General features: G+C 39.5%; 1 protein-coding gene across 1 annotated transcript in view; it reads left to right on the plus strand.

Moving 5' to 3' along the window:
* ZNF407 (zinc finger protein 407) overlaps positions 1-16514 on the plus strand; it is a 344394-nt gene extending 327880 nt beyond the window's left edge. The window contains exon 9 of the mRNA XM_056330335.1: positions 13942-16514. Within this exon, the coding sequence (XP_056186310.1) occupies positions 13942-15293 (1352 nt within the window). The 3' untranslated portion in view covers positions 15294-16514. The remainder of the gene's footprint in view (positions 1-13941) is intronic.
* The last annotated feature ends 2495 nt before the right edge of the window (positions 16515-19009 follow it).

Here is a 19009-nt window from a genome sequence, read left to right on the forward strand (position 1 = left end):
GACTAAACTAATTTGTTTTTGAATTGCAGATCAAACATAAATGGCAAAGCAGCATTTAATCAGTTAGGAGAAGCCAGGGTATGGCTTGTTTAAGTCCCAGAATCCATAAACCTGTAATGATTTTATTATATTGGTGTCAGTTTTCATTATTTTCATGAATGGGTATTCCCTGCTTAATGCACGATATTTGCATCTGATGAACCAACGAGTTTAAACATGGTTTGTTTTAATGCTTTGTGAATTTGCATTCAAATTCATCAGAAGTAATTCTATTTGAAATCACACAGGGCTAAACGCAGTGGTTGTAAATCCATTTGAATTGAGATGCCAGAATCAGCCCATTAATCTACAAATCTACAATATAATTTTTGTATGGTCGGTGGGCTTTTGTTCTGTTTTTTTCATGACAAGGCAGAGGGGATACCAAGTGCGTGTGTGGGAGGGGAAGTGTTTGGGGAGGTTGTGATAAATTGACCAAGAGGGAGTATATCTTTGTTATGGAAACTGGCCTGTGAAAGGAACATATGAAAGGCCAGAGACCGTGGTTTGAGCGTGTCTGTCACTGCCACTTGAGGCAGTTGCACGAGGAGAAAGGAAGTCTCTCAGATAAGCAGGTTTCCTAATATTTAGGACGATAGAGGTTGTCGTCAGCACCTTCCATTTGGTCTGCAGAGTATCAAAGTTCACCCAGAGCTTGGAGTGGCACCATGGCCTGCATTTAGCGCTTTAAGTCCTCTTGCTAAACACTCAGTTAGCTTGGGTTTTTCTGTGGTCTCTTGTTAAAAAGGGAATGAATAAACTCAGCAAAGTTCACCTCCAACAGAAACAGGGTCATTTGGGAAGGGATGGAGGAGGATACATTATAGCAAACGGTGCTTCATTTCTTGATGGTTGCAGAAGAAATCTGTACTTCTTTCAGTGCCTATAGCATGGTTTTAATTTCTGTGTCCTTAAATATACTGAATTGTCTGAAATTAAGATGGTTTTTTAAGCTGATAGTTACCAGATTTGAAGGTATATATATCATTGTCTGAGAGTGCAAAAGCATGAATATATGAGAGGGATTACTTTGTGAGAAGAAGGGTTTATCAACAACATTTTCCTCAATGCACATTCTTCTTAAAATTAAGTTTTTGATAAAACTTATTTTAAAACCTACAAAAATGTATAGTTATACATCATGTACTTTAGCCTTTTAAAAGGAATGGCTTTATTCATTTATTTAGATAGGTGACAATTCAAAATGGAATTCAGCTGGTACTTTGAAATATGTTCATACAGTCATTTTGCTTAGTTAGAGTCAGGCTGAAATCAGTCCGAGAAATATGTATATTTGGCTGGGAGCAAAAGTGATGTTTAGCTAACTTTGTGACTGCCTTCCTCTGGGAAAAAGCAGTGCTGGTTTGGCCCTTGTCAAGCAGAAATTAAAAGGTCTAAGTTTCTGGTTTGAATGTCATTGACTGGGGCTAACTGGGGGGCTAACTTAGAAGAGCATTTAAGCCTATGCCTAGCATTACCTATATGCTTCATTCCCAGAAGTCTAACTACAGGCCCCTTCCTATGTACTTGCAAGAACTGTGATGATCAGGAAGTCTACCATCTGACATCTGTGAAATGAGCTGGTAGATGAGTCTTTTTCATAATGAACCAGTTTCCATCTCATAAAATTCTGTAATTGCAGATGGTATCAGTGGACACCTATGACAATCTCAGCAGAGATTGCAGCCCAGCATTCCTCATTATAGGATACATGGACACTGAACTCCTCTCTGCTCATGAACATGGGGTTGATTCATTGACAGGGCATTATCAGGAAAATTGCAATGATGTGACTAGTGCTTCACTGTGAGTAAATGGAGTACCTCAACTCTCGGAGTTGACAATAGGCTCTTCTAAGAAATGATAATGCTGTGATTAAGACATAAAGCTGGGACTCGGTACACCTGGGAATTCTTGTGTGACCCTAGCAACACACTTTTTGTTGTTTTTCACTGCTCTGCCTGAAAAGTTAGGATAATGCTTTTTCATGTTATAGTGTTATTTAGTGATAAATATATTACTAATGATGAGTAATTCAGGAGATACAGTTTTAGAAGCACGTGGTTAGATAAATACTATTAGCTTTTAAATGCGTTCTGTTCAGTTTGCATTTGCATGTGCTTGTGCCTAGCACTAGCGGAAAGCAGGCCGATTTTATTTTGCTTCCTAATTCTGCATAGAGGAATTCAGCTTTAAGCATGCAAACCTAAAAACCCTGCATAAAATCTGCTCTATTGTAAAAGTGACCCTATAAAATAACATGGAAGAAGAAATACATGAATTTTGGACTTATTTTAATTTGTTCTTTTTAGACACTGATACAATTTTTGTTCTGTCTGTGTACACTTTCATATATGTATTTTCTTCTTACAAAGAAAATTAAATCATTCAGATAGCTTTAGAGTCTTTTTATTTCAGTAGAAGCACCTGAATTATGTTTTAACAGTACTTGGAGACACATTGAAAGAAATGGTGAACCTCAATGGGTTTTGAAGCCCTGAAACACACGCCAAAAGATATAGCTATGAAATCTTTAAGTCAGTCCTGCCTGGGACTCATAGCAGCAGTTTCAACCTGTGATGCCATGGGCTGCTCAGAAGCTCTTTAATCTGCACATCTTCAAAATGACAGACCACAACAAGTCGTCCTGCACGTTTTGTGTGTTATGTGCCAGAAGTTACAAAACTGTTAGTTCACTAAACTATGGTAGCTGGAAAAAGAGTAAGAAGTATTAAAAAAAATGGTGGCTGAAATAAGAACCCTTTAACATAAGTGTCAGCAGGAGCTGTTAGTTTCTCAGTGGTTTTGAAAGTCAGATCTTCCTGGTATCTCGCTTCAGGCCTCTGTGGTTGTTGGGGTTTTTTTGGTGGAGGTGTTATCTGGTCTCTGTCTTGTCACATACCACAAGCTTTACCACTTTCACAAAAATGATCATAACTTCCTCTGAAATTTTGTCTACTGCACTGAAAAATGTGAACTAAGTTCCAGCAATAGTAAAAGTGCTTGGGATCTACTTATGTTACCAGTAACGATGCTGTAGCAGGTGCTATGTAACAAGCAGGGTAAGTGCATTCACTGCACTGTGCATCATGGTACAGACAAGTGTACTAGCAATCGTGGTGTCTTTAAACCACTTGGCATCATTTAGTTAACATTGTTTTAAGCATTATTTGGCTTCAGTTGTAGACAGATATATGTAACAAATCTTTGAACAAGTGCTATCAGAAGTAAGAGCTAAGTGGCATTTAAAATATATTAGAAAAATATGATCACTAAGTTTTAAAATATTCCCTTTTTCCCTAGTCTGAATTGGTCCTCAGGAAGGAAAAAAATAAGAAGAGCTAATGAACTGACCTGACAGGGTGGCAGGGATTGTTTACTAGTCCATATTTGAATAGGATTCATGCTTCATATGACTGACAGTCATTGCAAATTCTTTGGCTTTTGAAGATTTAAGGTGCCACGGTCTTGGGTGAGCTTTAGTTCAGAATGAAGTTGTTTACAAAAATTAACTAACTAGTGACTACAGAATCACATGCTGTGTTTCACTGAACTGTTCCAGAATAGTATGAATTTGCAGTACAAATGGTGACGACTCAGGTTAAATCATATTCTAACTACTGTGCAGTCAATTTATTCCATCTGTGAGCTTTGTCACCCTGGCACCTGGAAGTGGATGAGGTAGCTGAATTGGCTTTCCGTTACTCACCATGTCCAAACCTCTTCCCACAGTATGGTGTGAATATTCTAGTGTTCCATCAAAATCAGATTATGCTGATCCAAAAAGGAAAATAATTTTTCTCCCTCTGCAGCATTTGCATGATATGTAGCCAGAAAGTGTGCACTTAAACCTTCAATACTTCCGTGCAAGTCAGCCTTCTAATAGTTCTTGTTTCACTGTTCTGAATATTCCTTAGTCAAGATCTCTCCCTTAGAGAGGTCAAGACATAGTTCAGTTGTATCTGTACCAGAACAATGTGCAGCAGACAGGCCTTTGAATGTGCAATTAAAAATTGCTTTGGCCTGTTTTCTCCTCCTGTTTTACATTTTCATAAACTCACATGTAATTTGATGAACACTGTCATTCTTTAGATTTATTAAGTATTACAGTTCTCAAGGGACTTCTCTCTCATTGAGTGTCATTTTTGCATATTTACTTTCTCCACAAGTGCTAGTATGCAGTAGCACAACTTGAATCTTGCGTTGTTATTTTTGTATTTACTTGTGTTACATCCTGTTTTTCTTTGTAGTGATGTGAACACTTCCTCCCGACTTAGTATTAACTCCATATGCCTTCTAAAAGCTGTTGGTTTCTACCTCTAGCTATCCAACAATTTAAGCAGTTTTGTTGACAGAGTAGTATGAAAATTACTCAGATCTTGAAAGCACAGCTTGGCAGCCGAGCGGAAGGAACTCGAGTAAGGAGCTTCTGAGCACTTAGGCAGAGCTGCAGTGCCACAGTTTACTTTGCAGCTCCCATGCAGCCCTGGCACACACACCATCTTAGCAATTCCTGCATTGGTAGTGCTCAGTGATGGCTCAGAAAGCACCACCTTTAGTGTCTTCTGTCTTGTTTTATCTGCGTACAGCCTAGTGCCTTCTAACACTGGAAGTGGAAGACAGCTAATTTAAGTACTACTCTATCAGTAGGACTGAAAATGTATTTCTGTCAGGAGAAGGGTCAATTTTATGAGCAGCTCTTCCTTTGAAGATATGCTGGAAACATGCTGCTTCCATCATTCACCAGAGGTGAATTATGAAAAGAAGACTTTGTGGCAAACTCAACCCTTTGAATCGGTATAAAAGTTACCCATCTCTCTAGCCTCTGCTTCCCATCCCACCTCTCAGAACCAGTATGTACCCCTGCTTCACGCTTCCCAAGTAACCCTAGCATTACTGCTAAGCCTGTGACACTGAGCTGAAAAATCAACGTCTTTTCTGACAGCTGTCACTTTGGGCATGATAAGCCTTGATGCTGCCAGCGCCTCGGGAGGAGTGAGGGGCCAGCAGGGGAAAGGTCTGCATTGTAACTGAACCACCTGTGACCAGCCCTGTTCCCTCATCCTCACAAGCCGTTGGATCCCTTGCGCTGAGACTGACTTTTAGGGTGGGAAATCTGATGTCAGAAGCTTGGGAACTGCCTTCATAATTAGTTCACCTTCATCTTATGCCATGTACTAGTTTGGGGGCAGCTGTACTGGGGGTTGATCCTATGTTGTGGTTACACATGTAAGGCTGAAGCATCTAATTGATTGTTTTTTCAAAACACAGGTTGGCGTGACCTGCAGCTTTCAGGCTAGCTGGTCATAGTGCTCCTTTCTGGCTGTAGACCTATTGCAAAAATATATAAATATTATTAGCCACTGGTGTTACATTTGATGCTATAAAAGCAAAGAAGCGGGTCTTTCTCCACTGAAAACCTGGACAAGTTAAAACCATAAAACTCCCTTCCCTTGTTTTCTTCTGAAACTGGTTGTAAATCTCTTTCTCTCACTGTACCAGCCTCTCTACTGTTTGACTAGATGTATGTCACTCCTCCAGTTTTCTTTCCTATATTCCCCAGCAGGTGAGAGACAAAAAGGAAAAAATCAACTGTATGTCAGTGTCCAGATAAAAAGCTGCAAAATTAAGTTATGAAGCTTATGAACAAATTATGAACAAAATTAACTGATGTTATATTGGCCCAGCAGAGCTCCTTCTTCCTGACGGTTTATTATTTCTAATCATATGAATCAGGGCTCATTTTGGTATGATTTTGATGAAGTCCATAAAAGAGAGTACACTCATCTTCTCCAATGCTTTCAATAGTGAAACAGAAAATGTTTTGTTCTGATAAGATAGTGCATTAATTGCTTTACTTATTAGATATGCATTAGCTTTTGATATAACCCATCCCATAGACTCCTGACACCTCACAGGCTGAGAAGTCCTGTCCTTGAAGTTACTATAGTGCACAATGATCAGAACTTACCGCTGATGTTTTGTTAGCATTCTCTAGCAACATCTTGGCAGAGGGTGACCTCTAGTACTGTCTCTAAACATTTTCAATTTACAGACTCAAGAATTTTTGCTGTCTTTGCCTCTCATTCTTTTGAAGAGGTCAGCCCTTTATGAATTTGCCACAAGAAAGAAGTTCAAAATACCCTATATACTTAAACAGCTTAATAGGCATATAGCCACAATGAACACACAACATGCAATTCATTTTAATATTTATAGAAGAAATTAACATTGTTTTAAGTGTACACAAGCAGCTGCTGTCATTTGGCTATGAGCAGATGTTAGACCTCCGAAAGCTTCACTGATAATTAAAATACTAACAGTTAGTGTTTTACCCCAGCTGCAGGTTCTGTTTACTGTAAATTTGATTTTAATGGTGCCTCTGTGCAGTTATTGAATAGAGGTTTGTTTTCTACTATACATACAAAAGTGTCTACAATGAAGACAAATGGTTATTTCCCATAATTTACTCTGGAAAGATATGAATATACACTGTAACATAGTGAATTTATAAATGAAATACAGATATGACTATCACATTGGAAATGGTAGCTTCTGCTGTCTTAACTAACAAAAAGAACTAGGGAAACTTATCATTTCTACTTATTCCTAAGCACTCCCCCTAAAAACTGCTGTGCTTTTCAAATGGGTTGAGACTTGCCCTCAAGCAAAGAACAGGTGCTCCTTTTTACTGACTGGGTGCATAAATCAGAATAAATAAATACAGGAAATCACAATACTCATATTCGATAGGAACGCAGAAGAATATAATTGCTGCTTGATCATTTAATAACTTGATGTTTTATTTTAGGTATCCCTTACAAGTGTCTGTTCTCTTTAGTGCATATATGTACATCAAATGTTAGGGAAGGCTAGCTACTTTCAGAATTGTTAATCCCAAGGGCCTGATTATGCAAACACAATGCATAATGCAAGCTACCATGTTTAGTCCCTTTGAGACTATTGCGGCTAACTATGGCAGTAAGCGGTACTCTTGATAAATAAATGTTTATAAGACCAGGATCTAAATGTATATATTCTTGAAAAACAAAAACTCTTGCTGAGATAGTAATGACAAAAAGGTTTTTTTGCTTTTTTTGAGAAAAAAGTTTCTGTCAGGGACTAGACCTTTCTCAGAAATCCAGATCATTTTCCTTATGAGCAGAGCTTGGGGGGTGGGGGGAGAGTGGGGGTGTCCCTGATTTTCTCATATTAGGGTTCACATTATTTTTTGCATTGTCTTATTTGTTCTGTCTGCCTAGAAAGCAGAAGTCTCCAGTTTGACCAAGCACAACAGGTACCTCTTGAAATGGGGATTCTGATTTAGAAGTGCTAAAAATGCACTTTCCAGTTCCACTACGGGTATTAAACAGAAAAAGTGCATCCATGTAGCATCAATGTCAGTTGTTCCCAAACTGGGGGCTAGAGTAGCCTTTGGAGCTGGACTGCCAAGAAATGTCCAGGCTGGCTATCCTCATCTCCAGCTGCACTGGAAGAGCCAGCTGAAATATTCCACAAATCCATTCCTAATGCTGCTTGCCCAAACAGGTAGTTGCTGCATATGCCACAGTGAGGTTTTTGCTCACATGTAGGAGTTGAGAAGACAAGCCTGCATGGTGGCAAGCAGGTAAAGAGGAGAAGCAGCCTTCAAGAAAATCGATTACTGTGCAGGTTAGGCAGTTGCAAGATCTGCACATTAACACTGTACATGTTCGCCATGATCACTGGGAGTTTCGGTATCTATATTTTTTATTTGCATACCTTCTGTAACACCGGGCTCTATAGTGTTCACTTTTGACCTTGAGTGCAGGAAAAGAGAAACTGAAATTTTTCACAGAGAAGGCCTTTTCCCAGAGGTTAATTGGACACTGGAGGGAAACTAAACCAAACAAAACAAACTGCCTAAACACCCTAACTGAATGGCTTAGCTATTTATTCTGGTGGTTGTTTTTTCTTTTGTTTCTTTTTGTTGCTGTTGTCATAGTCCTCTAAGGTGTGGGAGGTAAAAATAACAAGCAGGAAATTTTGTCTGCTTTTCAAAAGAAAAAAAAAAATTACAAAAATATTGCCTTTTACATTTTAAGGAAGCTAAAAGGACATCTGCTGCTTTGTTTAAGACACCTGAAAGGTTAAACTTCATCCTTGATTCAAGCAGTTCTTAGAAGACCTTGAAGTTTCTAAACATGATTGAGTGGTTAAGGACAAAGCTGGAAGCCAAAGATGTTTTGAGTTTCAGCATTGAAACATGACATTACTGGATTTTTAACTATAAAATGAGCTACGAACATTATTTGGGAATTGGTTTTGTTGTTTAATTTTCTTTTTATGGTAATAATATACTGAAAGGAAAAAACCACTGATGCATTGGTATCTCTTGAGATTTACATACTTTGTGTCAATGGTGGATTTTTATTTTTTTTTTAATGTTTCTTAGGGAACTGGTTAAGTCCCCTATAAATGTACTTATTTGTACTGCTTTACAAATATTTGCTGCCTTTGTGGACATAATAGTTCTGACAGAACCATTTTGGCTTGCTGATCTATTTCACTTCCTGGTTTGACCCATCCTATTTTCTTTCCTTCAGCAGAAGCTACTAAAAGTAGCTTAACTAGCTGGTTTAGAAAATGTTCTTCCATGCATTGCTTGCACATAAAAACCTTACAAATGAGAAAGAATAGTTTTCACTAAGGTTAAGGAACAGAGATCTGAAAAATGTCTTATTATTATGGCCTCCAAAAATCAAGGCGATCTCACAGTCATGACATTGTGCCACAGTTCTTAGACTGCACTTTATTAATTAGAGACCATTAAAAAAATAATTTTAAAGAAGGGGGGGGGGGGGGGGAGGGTGTAAAGAAAAAAAGAGCAGAAACTTGGAGCTTGATCAAGGCTTAGATTATTTCTTTATGAATTTGAATGGTGAACTTACCGTACCATTAAAAATCTTGTACTGCCAAGTAAGCAATAACTTTTAAAATAAAAGAAAAGCAGTTGCTCATTGAAGTGATGCCCCAATATAAGTTGAATTTTCTATATCTTTTAAACTCCTCAGATGTTGTATTTAATTAAAGGAAAAGATGTTTCTTTGCATTCACATTACTTAATATTCATTGCATTTCAGTAGATACCAAATATCCGTATGTGTCAATAAATAACACACCTAATCACAGAAGTATGAAAAATTAAGTGTTGCTGAATAGGGTGCTGTAAATCAGGCCTCCTAGAACTTTTGCAGAAAAGGAAAAATAGCTGGTTTAAGCTTGCTGTGTAAATGCAGATCATTTCCGTCGTTGTAATAGATTATTTCATTTATGACATACTGCTTTGTCCTAAAGGTGCTCCTTGTGAAGGATGTCCTCAGCCTAGCCTCCACCACGCACAACCGCTTGCTGCAACTTTTGGGGAACGGTTAGAATTCTAAAGAGGCTGCTGGCGGAGAGCAAAGTGGTACTTTACATATAATATTAGCCCAGACTTTCCTAACGCATTACGCATTTCTTTCTGAGACAAGTCTCCTTAATGCCATCTTTATCTGCTACACGATGCATGAAATCTACTTTCTGTTTTAGAACTGTGGCTGACCCCCGACCCCGCGAGTAGCGCCACAATGTGACCTTTCTATTGTCATCAGCTTTCATTCTCCTGAAAATTCTATGAATTTTTATTACAAGTTTTTTTAAACCAAGCTGAGGCTTCAACAAATTACTTGACACAGATGAGATGAAGTTGTTGAAGTAGTGTTAGATAAGTTTTACAGCCAGCATGTGTGCTGCTGAACAGTACAAAGCCAGTGTCCTACAATGTCATACACCAGTAACTGCTGAGCCTACTATTGGATAAATACATCATTTTATGGAACATTGATTGTTCTATAAACCCAATGGAGTATTATGCTCTATGATCAAACCATTTAGATTGTGTGTAGAGCACAGAAAATGCCATATTCAGGATGGTACTAAAAGTGCCATTTGTGTATTTTATGGATGTCATTACGGGGGAAACTTCTCTCTGTAGGCCCTGTTTACTGCAAAATTTTTTAGTCTGTAATGACATTTTTCATTCACAACGTATGCCTTCAAGAGAGGGGGCCCTTGTTTTATTTGTTTCATTCGAGTTTACTGCACAAATCCTGTACATTTTAATTAAATGTAAGCTTAACAAAAGAATAAGGTATTTATTCTGTGGGGAACAAATGATGACAGTAACAAAGGAATAAAACAGACACACAAAAGAAAGTCAGGTATTGAGTAAAAGAGAGGAGGAAAAGGTACTAAGCCCTATTTGTAGTTTGCCAGAAGCACATTAAACATCAAAGCATTTCTTTTAGCCCTATTTCGGGAGTTTGTGGTCTCTAAGAATTAAAATAACGTGCGAATATGTATTTAGTGTCTAAAAAATCCTGACATTTTCAAATAAAAAACTAACAGTCGCTCAGGACTCCAACTGATAAATAATGGCTCTGCTGAAATGACAGACTTCTTGGAAAGAAACCAATTCTGTGATCATTGCACCCCTAGATATGAAACACCTTTTTACAAATTGTCTGAATATGAGCTCTTGTATCATTATATTTTGTCATTTTAATGCCTATTTGTGTATCTTTTTAATTTGCAATGACATGCAATCAGCAACAAGTCCACTTTTCCTAATATTAATGTGGGCTTGTATTGCAGCTTATGTTTGCCGTGTCAGCCAACACCTACCCCTTCTCTTTACCCGTTTTTAAGAGGGGGGCGAAAGGCAGGCTGGATTTAGTAGGACGACATGATTTGCTGCTACATACAGTCCAATAATGTGACATGTCCCTTAAATACACAAAAATTCCTACAAATGCTGTGTTGGATAGCAGTGCGCTATTATAGAAATGCACTGTTCCAAAGCTGAAATAGCAACTAAGGCTCAAAATATGTTGCTTTCTAAATATCTTCCCTATTTGTCTTTTCGCTGCTAAAACAAAAGAAAAACAGTAAAATCTGCAATTCATATTTACCATGAAAAATCACTAAAATTGAAGCTGATGTTCCCAGTAAATTCTTGGTCATAGTCCAGTTAAAATTTAAAGTTACAGTAGATTCACATTAGTTTAAATGACACTTGAACTTCTACACAGCTCAACATTAATTCATTATAGTTGAAATGGAAGAATCTTCAGTGGGTGAATCTTTTACAATCTGATTGAGGCTGTTACATTTTATAGGAGCCATTTTTCAAAGCCGTACTGACAGCACTCGAAGTTATTAAATTGCTGAATCAAAAGATGGACCTGCAATCGCATTTATGAACTGTGATGGAATGGCTGGGGTTGCACTGAGCTGAGGTTAAGATGTTGGTGTAGTTAAGCTTCATCACACCCCTTAGTGACAGCAGTATTTACCCATGTAGTTTACTTTAATGGTCAGGAAGTGGCTTAACTCACCTCTGGATTCAAATAGATTAAGTAAGCAGTCAGAATGGCATAATTATCAGTGCTGCGAGGGATTCACTGGATAGCTCTTCACTCAGGAGACTTCCCGTTCAATCGCACAGTAAAGATCGGAGATGCATAGGTAGAGCATTTATTTGAGGAGATGAAAACAGGATGAATTTCCTTTTTCTTTCCCTTCCCCGGACCGAAGTTTCTCCTCAGTGCAGTGATGCTGTGTCCCATACATAAATTAACATGATCTTAGGGGAAAGATGTCATGATTTTGCTGAGCGCATGTGAAAATTATGATCGTAGAGTTATTTTGATTTTGAAATCCAGTAGAAAATGCATGATTTGTAGGGTTATTTTGATTTCGTGCCACATCACTGCCAGGCTCCTCTTTTATCATGTCAACAAAGCAAGATTCCTGAGAGAATTAATTACTTCTACTCTATTATAAAATGTGGAGGAGCTAAGATAATTGTCATTTTATGTTGATTTCCCCTTCCTATTTTTCTGCTCTTTGGGGGGTCTTGTGAATGTCAGTGCCTACAGAGAGCACAGGAAAAGTGGGGATAAGAACCAGTCGTACCATAGCAAGCCTCCGTCTCGCTTATGTCTGACAAAATGTACTTCAGTTGCATGTGCCATATTTATCATGCAGCATCACTCAGAAACATTCTAATGGCTTAAATTGTTAGTTTTCTTTTCCAAAGGTAACCTGCCTTGCAAACTAAGGTGGAGAAAGTTGTTTTACATCAGTTTAGACTTGTGAAGGGGACTTGCAGCCTTTCAGCTTAACAAAATTACTTCTTGTGCTTCACGGTACAGTTCTCCACCAGAAGCTTTGTGATAGAAAAACAGATAGATCGATAGATAGATAGATGCCAGCAAGAGCTCAGTCTTTTAAGCATTGGTGTTACCTTGGAATATTAACTTGATATGCACCTTTAGCATCTGAAGTTGCTAGAGGCTGCAAGATGCCACATGCTCAGTCTCAGAATAACACAGCTCTTAAGTGTGAATTTACCTTTAAGCAAATGAGTCTCTGATTTGTAAAGCCCAGTTTATTTCTCAATGGGGTCAGGGCCTGACAGCTCTATACTTTGGGTGGAAGAGCCCCCTGGGACCAGCTTTAGTATAATTTTCTTGGCCTTTTGAGTTCAACAGAGCATGTTGTTCACTAGAAGTGTCTCAGTGGCTTGGGAAGAAGTGTTAGCCTGAAATTTGACAGTAAGAGTCATTTTTTTTTTCCTTGCTTGTTTTATCCCAAACAAGCAACGGTGCTTCTATGTGTGTTAGCAATAAGATGCTACACCTGTTATTCCAGAGATGTGACTTCAGTTTGTAGAGGTGAATTTGAACAAAGAGCACGGGTGTGGGTAATCTCAGCAGCATGGATTTAATTAGCCTTGCCAACACCCATCTGGCAATAGACCCACACCTCATTCTGGGAGTGTGTCTGGGACCCACTCCTCTCCCTGTGTGCACTAGTTGTGGCCAAAGCTCACTTCCCAGCATGTGGAGGAGCTGCAGAAGTGCTTCAGGATGGCACTGCCACAGGGAGACAGCAAGTGCTAGAGCTGTTCTGCTATGGACATCCACAAAGCTGGTCACAGTGTGCTCTCTGTTATGTCTTCCCAAAAATGCTGAAGGCAACCCTGAGGCCATGCTTTGAGGATGGTGGGCATGATTTTGTGCAGCTCTAAGCACAATTTGCTTTGCTGAAGCTTTATTGATGGTGATGAGAACTGATAAGGAAAGCCTTCAGTGACCCCAAACCGGACTGAGTGGCAGAGCAAGCGGTTGGAATGTGGAGATTACAGGTATTTTAATTTGTTGATTTGTTTTATTTCATGTAGGAATAATTAAGAAGTGTAATTGAGGTTTCTCTGGATGAGGTTTTAAAGAATATCCTTCTTAGAGCAGGAAAACTACCAAGTGTTTTCTCAAGGTAACTAGGCTAGTGACTGAGCCAGTCAGGTGTGCTGGAGAAGATGCTAGGTGGGAAATGAAGGGGAAGACAATGGCATCAAAATGACAGCATGGCAATTACCTCGCCAACAAAAGCAGGGTATTAAGAAGATCAGCCACAGTTTTTCACACCCAGATATGTGTAATGTAATATACGAGCCTAAAATTCATTACTGAAGTCCTGAAATATCAACGATAGGTTCTTCTGTAAAAGATGTGTTAATGGCTTTTAACTGTATACTGTATTTATCTGGGCTTTTTTATAAAGCATATTTTAAAAAACACATTTAAATTGTTAATGGGCTGGAGAATTGTTAAACTCAGCAATTATTTCAACCTGTAAATATGTTATTTGGAAAACATGCAAATTGGTTTTGTTCGGTTGCTCATTTTATCTGTGTTTTCTGCCAGTGAAATCTAAAAATTGTCAAGGAATTTTTTTTTCCATTTAAGCTACGATTTGTTAAAGTAATGAACTGATATTTGCCATGGTACCATGTTAACACCATGTTTTATCTTGTAGGCATCGTGTCTAAGTCCTATGAGTGCCGACTGAAGGGGCAAGGAGCAACCTTCGTGGAAACTACAAGTCCTTTTACTGCAGCAGCATTGGAAGAGGTTTCTCCAGTTAAAGAGAAGGCCTTTCGGGGCAGCAGGAGACAGACACAGTCACCTGAAGAAGTTCAGCAACTTATTATTATTCAAGGATACGATGGCGACTTTGCAATTGATGCTTCTGTGGAAGAAACCGCAGCAGCGACCCTTCATACTCTAGCAATGGCTGGTCAGATGGCCAGGGTGGTCCATATTACAGAAGATGGGCAAGTCATAGCTACAAATCAAAATGGCTCGCACGTGAGTAGTATGGTCCCAGGGCAGATACTTACCGAGCAGTTAGCAGGTGGTGCAACACAGGTGGTAGTGGTGGAAGGAACAGGAACTGATATGGAGGAAGCCGTTCAAATAGACGCAGTTCCTGACTCCAGTAGCACTGTACTGCAGCAGATAATGCGGCAAGAAATTTTAGATGCGTCTGAAGCTACAGTCCATCCTCCAGACTCCTCCTCAGCCTTAGATGCCCTGCTCTGTGCTGTGACAGAGCTGGGTGAAGTGGAAAACAAATCTGGACTCCATGACAGAGGCAGGTCTAGTCACAAAGATTTCTTGCAAATGCCAAACCCAGAGATGCCCAGCATTCCCACTGATACAGAGGGACAAGAAATACAAATGTTCCATGAAGTTCAAGAGACTCAGGAAGATACCAAACCTATGGAAGTAGTGACGCGGGTCATGCACCCATCAGCTATAATTGCATCTCAGGAGAGAGCTCAGGCTGCCTTCAAGAAAATGGTCCAAGGAGTATTACAGTTTGCTGTATGTGATACGGCTGCAGCTGACCAGCTGATGAAAGAAGGTGTCACTCAAGTCATTGTAAATGAGGAAGGGACTGTGCATATGGTAGCTAGAGAAGGCTCTCAGATAATTATGCAGGAAGCTGGTAGCCATGCGCTCAGTGTCCAGAGCGAGCACATGGATTTAGTGGAGTCGAATGGGGAAATATCACAGATTATTGTCACAGAAGAATTAGCTCAAGCCATGGTTCAGGGTTCTGATGATGACTTCTCTGAAGGTGCAACCCACTACATTGTCACAGAATTGCCACCAGACATGCAGGATGAGCCTGGTGTGTACTCGCACGCTGTGATAGAGACAGACAGGTCTCAAGAGATTTTGCAGGCTGGTACTGCTATAAAAGCAGAACCTGTATCCCCTGATAGAGCAGAAGAACGATTAACACGCATGGTCATTTATACAGGGGGTGGCTCACAAATAATTCAAGACCAGAGAGATGATAATGAAGTACAAGAAGCATGAAGAGCTTCATCTCCTAAGCTTGATGCAGGGCAAAGCTGGCAATTATCAGATCCAAGGAGTCACGGTACTCCTGGAACATTTTCTGTAAAACCTTCTCAATACAACACCCTCCTAGCCAGGTAACAAATACACAGCCTGCGGGAGGTGAAGCTACTAGGAGGAGTTCACTGAACAGGATAGTACAATCTTGTTACTATAACTCTAAGAATTATTATTTGGGATTATTATAAAACAAGCATATTGGAGTACAAAACAGGATAAAAAGTGCCACCCCCTGCCCCCCTAAGGTATTCTTTTGTTCACTGCTTTCTTTGTTGGTTTGTTGGGGTTTTTTAATGTTGTTTTATCTCAGGGTAATTCCCTGCCTTCTGTCATTTTTGTCTAACATAATCACAGGAGTAAAATAATTCCACTTACATGTGCAGTTTGAGAACAGATAAATAAGCAAAAAATATAAAACCCACATGACAAAGTGAACAGGTAAGCTTACATACTGTAATCAATGCCCTTCTTCATTTTAAAGAAGAACAGGTGACATTTTGCTTTCTACAATCTTACTTTAAAATATCCCTGGCTAAAAATATGTCATCAAAATAAGTATCTTTTTGCATCTAAACTCAGATTTTTTCATAGTACCTTACTCTTTCATAGGATCATGTAGAACTTTCCCTAAAGAAGTGCTCAAAAAAGCTACACCAGAAAATTCTTGATTATATATGATCAGGAAGAAGAACTTGATGCCTGTAACTTCTGCTTAATTTTAGATGAGAGTCCTACATAAGAAATACACATTTAAAAAAAAATCGTCACTGTCAGTGTTTTGCTTTTCTTATAAATAGTCCTTCATATAAATACCATTTTGCAGTTCATTTTGTGAGAGACTTCTGAAATGTTATGGGGGTTTGTAAAGAAAATTCTGACATTGACATTAACAAGTAGAAAAAAAAAAAAAAGGTGACCTTGTATTTCTTGCTTAGTCCAGAATGTCAGTTATTTACTTGTGGATATACTGCAATTGTTCAATGCAAGTTCATGTTGAAAAGATTTGTTTCATGATACAACTGCTTTTGTTTCTTTAAAAAAAATTGTAAAATATAAACTGGTGAGGTTTGGGGATTATTTTTTTTTGTCTTTCAAATAAAATGTTAGCATTAAAATGAAGCATCATGATTTTTAATATTAAGCAATAAAAAGAACTGGCATTCAGTAGGAGCAAACAAATGCTATCTGTTATGTCTGTGCATTTTCTCTTTTCCTTTCTCTAGCTGGCTAGATAGATAAAGATAAAAGAATCTAATTTCTGAAGTGTGCCTCATGCATGCTTAATATAATTGTGTAAGTGTTTAGGGTATAAGCCATGCTGACTCTAGAGATAACTGGGTTTCCTATCATGTTAAATATCTTAAAATTCTCAACTGTAAGAAAGTTGGGGTGAGGTAAAACAATAGTTCCTTCCTGAAGCAACTGCTTAAAAATGTATTTTCTGATAGAGCTGCTGAGAAAAGGTGCTTCATTCTGGGGCTATAAGATCCTGCTGTCTTTTCATCTCCTTTTATTATTATTTTTTAAATTTTATTATTTTCCAGGAATTAAGGTTGTGTCTTTGTCAAACCCCCAAAAAAGTAAATTTCAAGTTAGACAGCGAGATTCATAATTAGCTGAGTTTGACTTGCTCATCTTTCTTAAAAGTGACAGGCTGTTCACTTACTCTTAAATACTGTCTTCAGCAAACAGTGACAGGATCAAGTCCCGTTTGTTATCAGGAAAAAGGTGACCTTTACAAAATGATGGCCCTCTGCAAGACTCTCACAGATGTTCAAAAAACTGAATGTTTTTCAGTGGAAATATTTCTTCTTGATCATTTCTCCTGTTAACTGTAGCCCTGTGGTCTTGCAGCTTGGATGCTAATTCTTTGCTGTGCTTAGTCCTGTATGGCTAACCTTTCTGCTGCAGTACAGGGTGTTGACACTGACATGCTGCAGTTTACCATTTGTGATTTATTTAGGATAAATATGTCTCAGGTGGCATTTAATCCTTCATAAAACCAGTGTAGCCTGCAGTGTCAAACCAGCAATCACATTGTATGCACAATGAAAAGAGCAGACCTTTGCATAAAAAAAAAAAAACAAAAAAAACCAACTAACAGTGGTAGGTGTTCCTGTGCTTGGGAGCATTGGAAAGGATTCACTAACCTACCATGTGCTGTAATTACCTGGAAGCTCAGGTTAACGATACTTCTCTCTGAGCGCAGCCTGATGAGGAGAGCTAATATTTTTCTAAGGCTATTTCCCCGCCCCCTCGCCCCCCCCCCCCCCCTTCTTTTTAATGTGCACTTTAAAGTTAACTTATTAGTGCCCTACAAATGTAACATTAGAAATCAAGGGTGACATTCATTCCTGCGCAGACAGCCTGCTTAAGGACTCCGTGCACTGTCTCAATGCCACGCTAAAATGCTCTCTGCCATACCGAGAAAGCTGAGGCCACAGCAGATCTCTCCCAGGGCCTAGGAGGCTCATCCCTGGCATTTGTCTCCCTCCTGTGCCTGCGCTCTTGGCACCGTGCTGTATTGTAAGCTGAAAGGAGATTAGCTGGATCACTCCATGGATCTGCCAAGCTTTCGTCTGCCCTGGGGAGCTGGGAAGGCAGCAGCGGAGGGAGATGCTCAGGGTACAGCAGCACCTGAAAAGGACCTTAGCCCCCAGGATGGCCGTGCGTGGTGCTGGCGAGGTGCCCGTGGCATGGCAGCGAGCAGGTTCAGGGGCGGCAGGAGCCCTTTGCCACAGGTAGCATCTACCGTCAGAGCACAGTAGAACTTGTGGGGTGGATCTAGGAAGGTGTATAGCCCTGGCAGCCATTCATTCCTAAAAATGTGGTTTGCTGTCTGGTTTGAACACCTTCAGTTGCCTGTCTGCTGGTGAAATCAAGGGCTACACCGTAACGGAAGCGGTTGTCGAGAGTGCAGTATTCCCCTGTCAGGCGGCTGTTTTCTGGTGTTCCAAATGCCGGAGCCATTGACTTAATATCCTCTTTGTTATCCATTCTGAATAAGCATTAACAAAGTTGGATCATACTGTGATGATGCCAAACAGGTAAAATCGTAAGTGTTTAGGAAGCATTAAACTGGGCGAAGGGGGGGAGGAAAAAAAAGCCCAACAACCAAAAGTGAACAAAAAACCTGAAATGAAAACAAAGCCAGAGGAAGAAGAGATGTTTCTGGCAAGCAGTTTCACCCTCGATTTCTTAAGAATCAGATATACCCCTTCCTGAGGCAGTGTCTCCTGGCCCCCGCATTCAGGCTTCATCTTTGGGGAGAAATGAGAGATAAGAGATAGCTGGAAACCATATTTAGAGAAATATTTCCTATAACAAAAACGAAAGAAAACAACCCAAAACCCAACACAACCCAAAGTGCCCACAGCTACATACCATTCTGCCTGACTACCAGCTGCACTCTGCTATGGCAGTGAGATGAGCCAGAGCCAATAGTTGATGCGCTGAGGTATGCACATGTGGATTGTGCGTAGTGCTGCAAGCACTGCTGTCATTTATAAATGCTGCTTTAATACCAGAAGTGTTAGCTGTGAGTCCTGAAAGAAATACATTTCTGATCTTTGTGGACAGTGGATTCAGCTTGTATAATCGCTGTAGGAATCTCTGCATGTCGAAGTTCTCGTGCCTTGGGCTAGCCCTGAACTGAAACTGAGCTTAAAATGCAG

Source organism: Falco biarmicus, chromosome 3 (assembly GCF_023638135.1).
Source record: "Falco biarmicus isolate bFalBia1 chromosome 3, bFalBia1.pri, whole genome shotgun sequence".
Taxonomy (NCBI): Eukaryota; Metazoa; Chordata; class Aves; order Falconiformes; family Falconidae; genus Falco; species Falco biarmicus.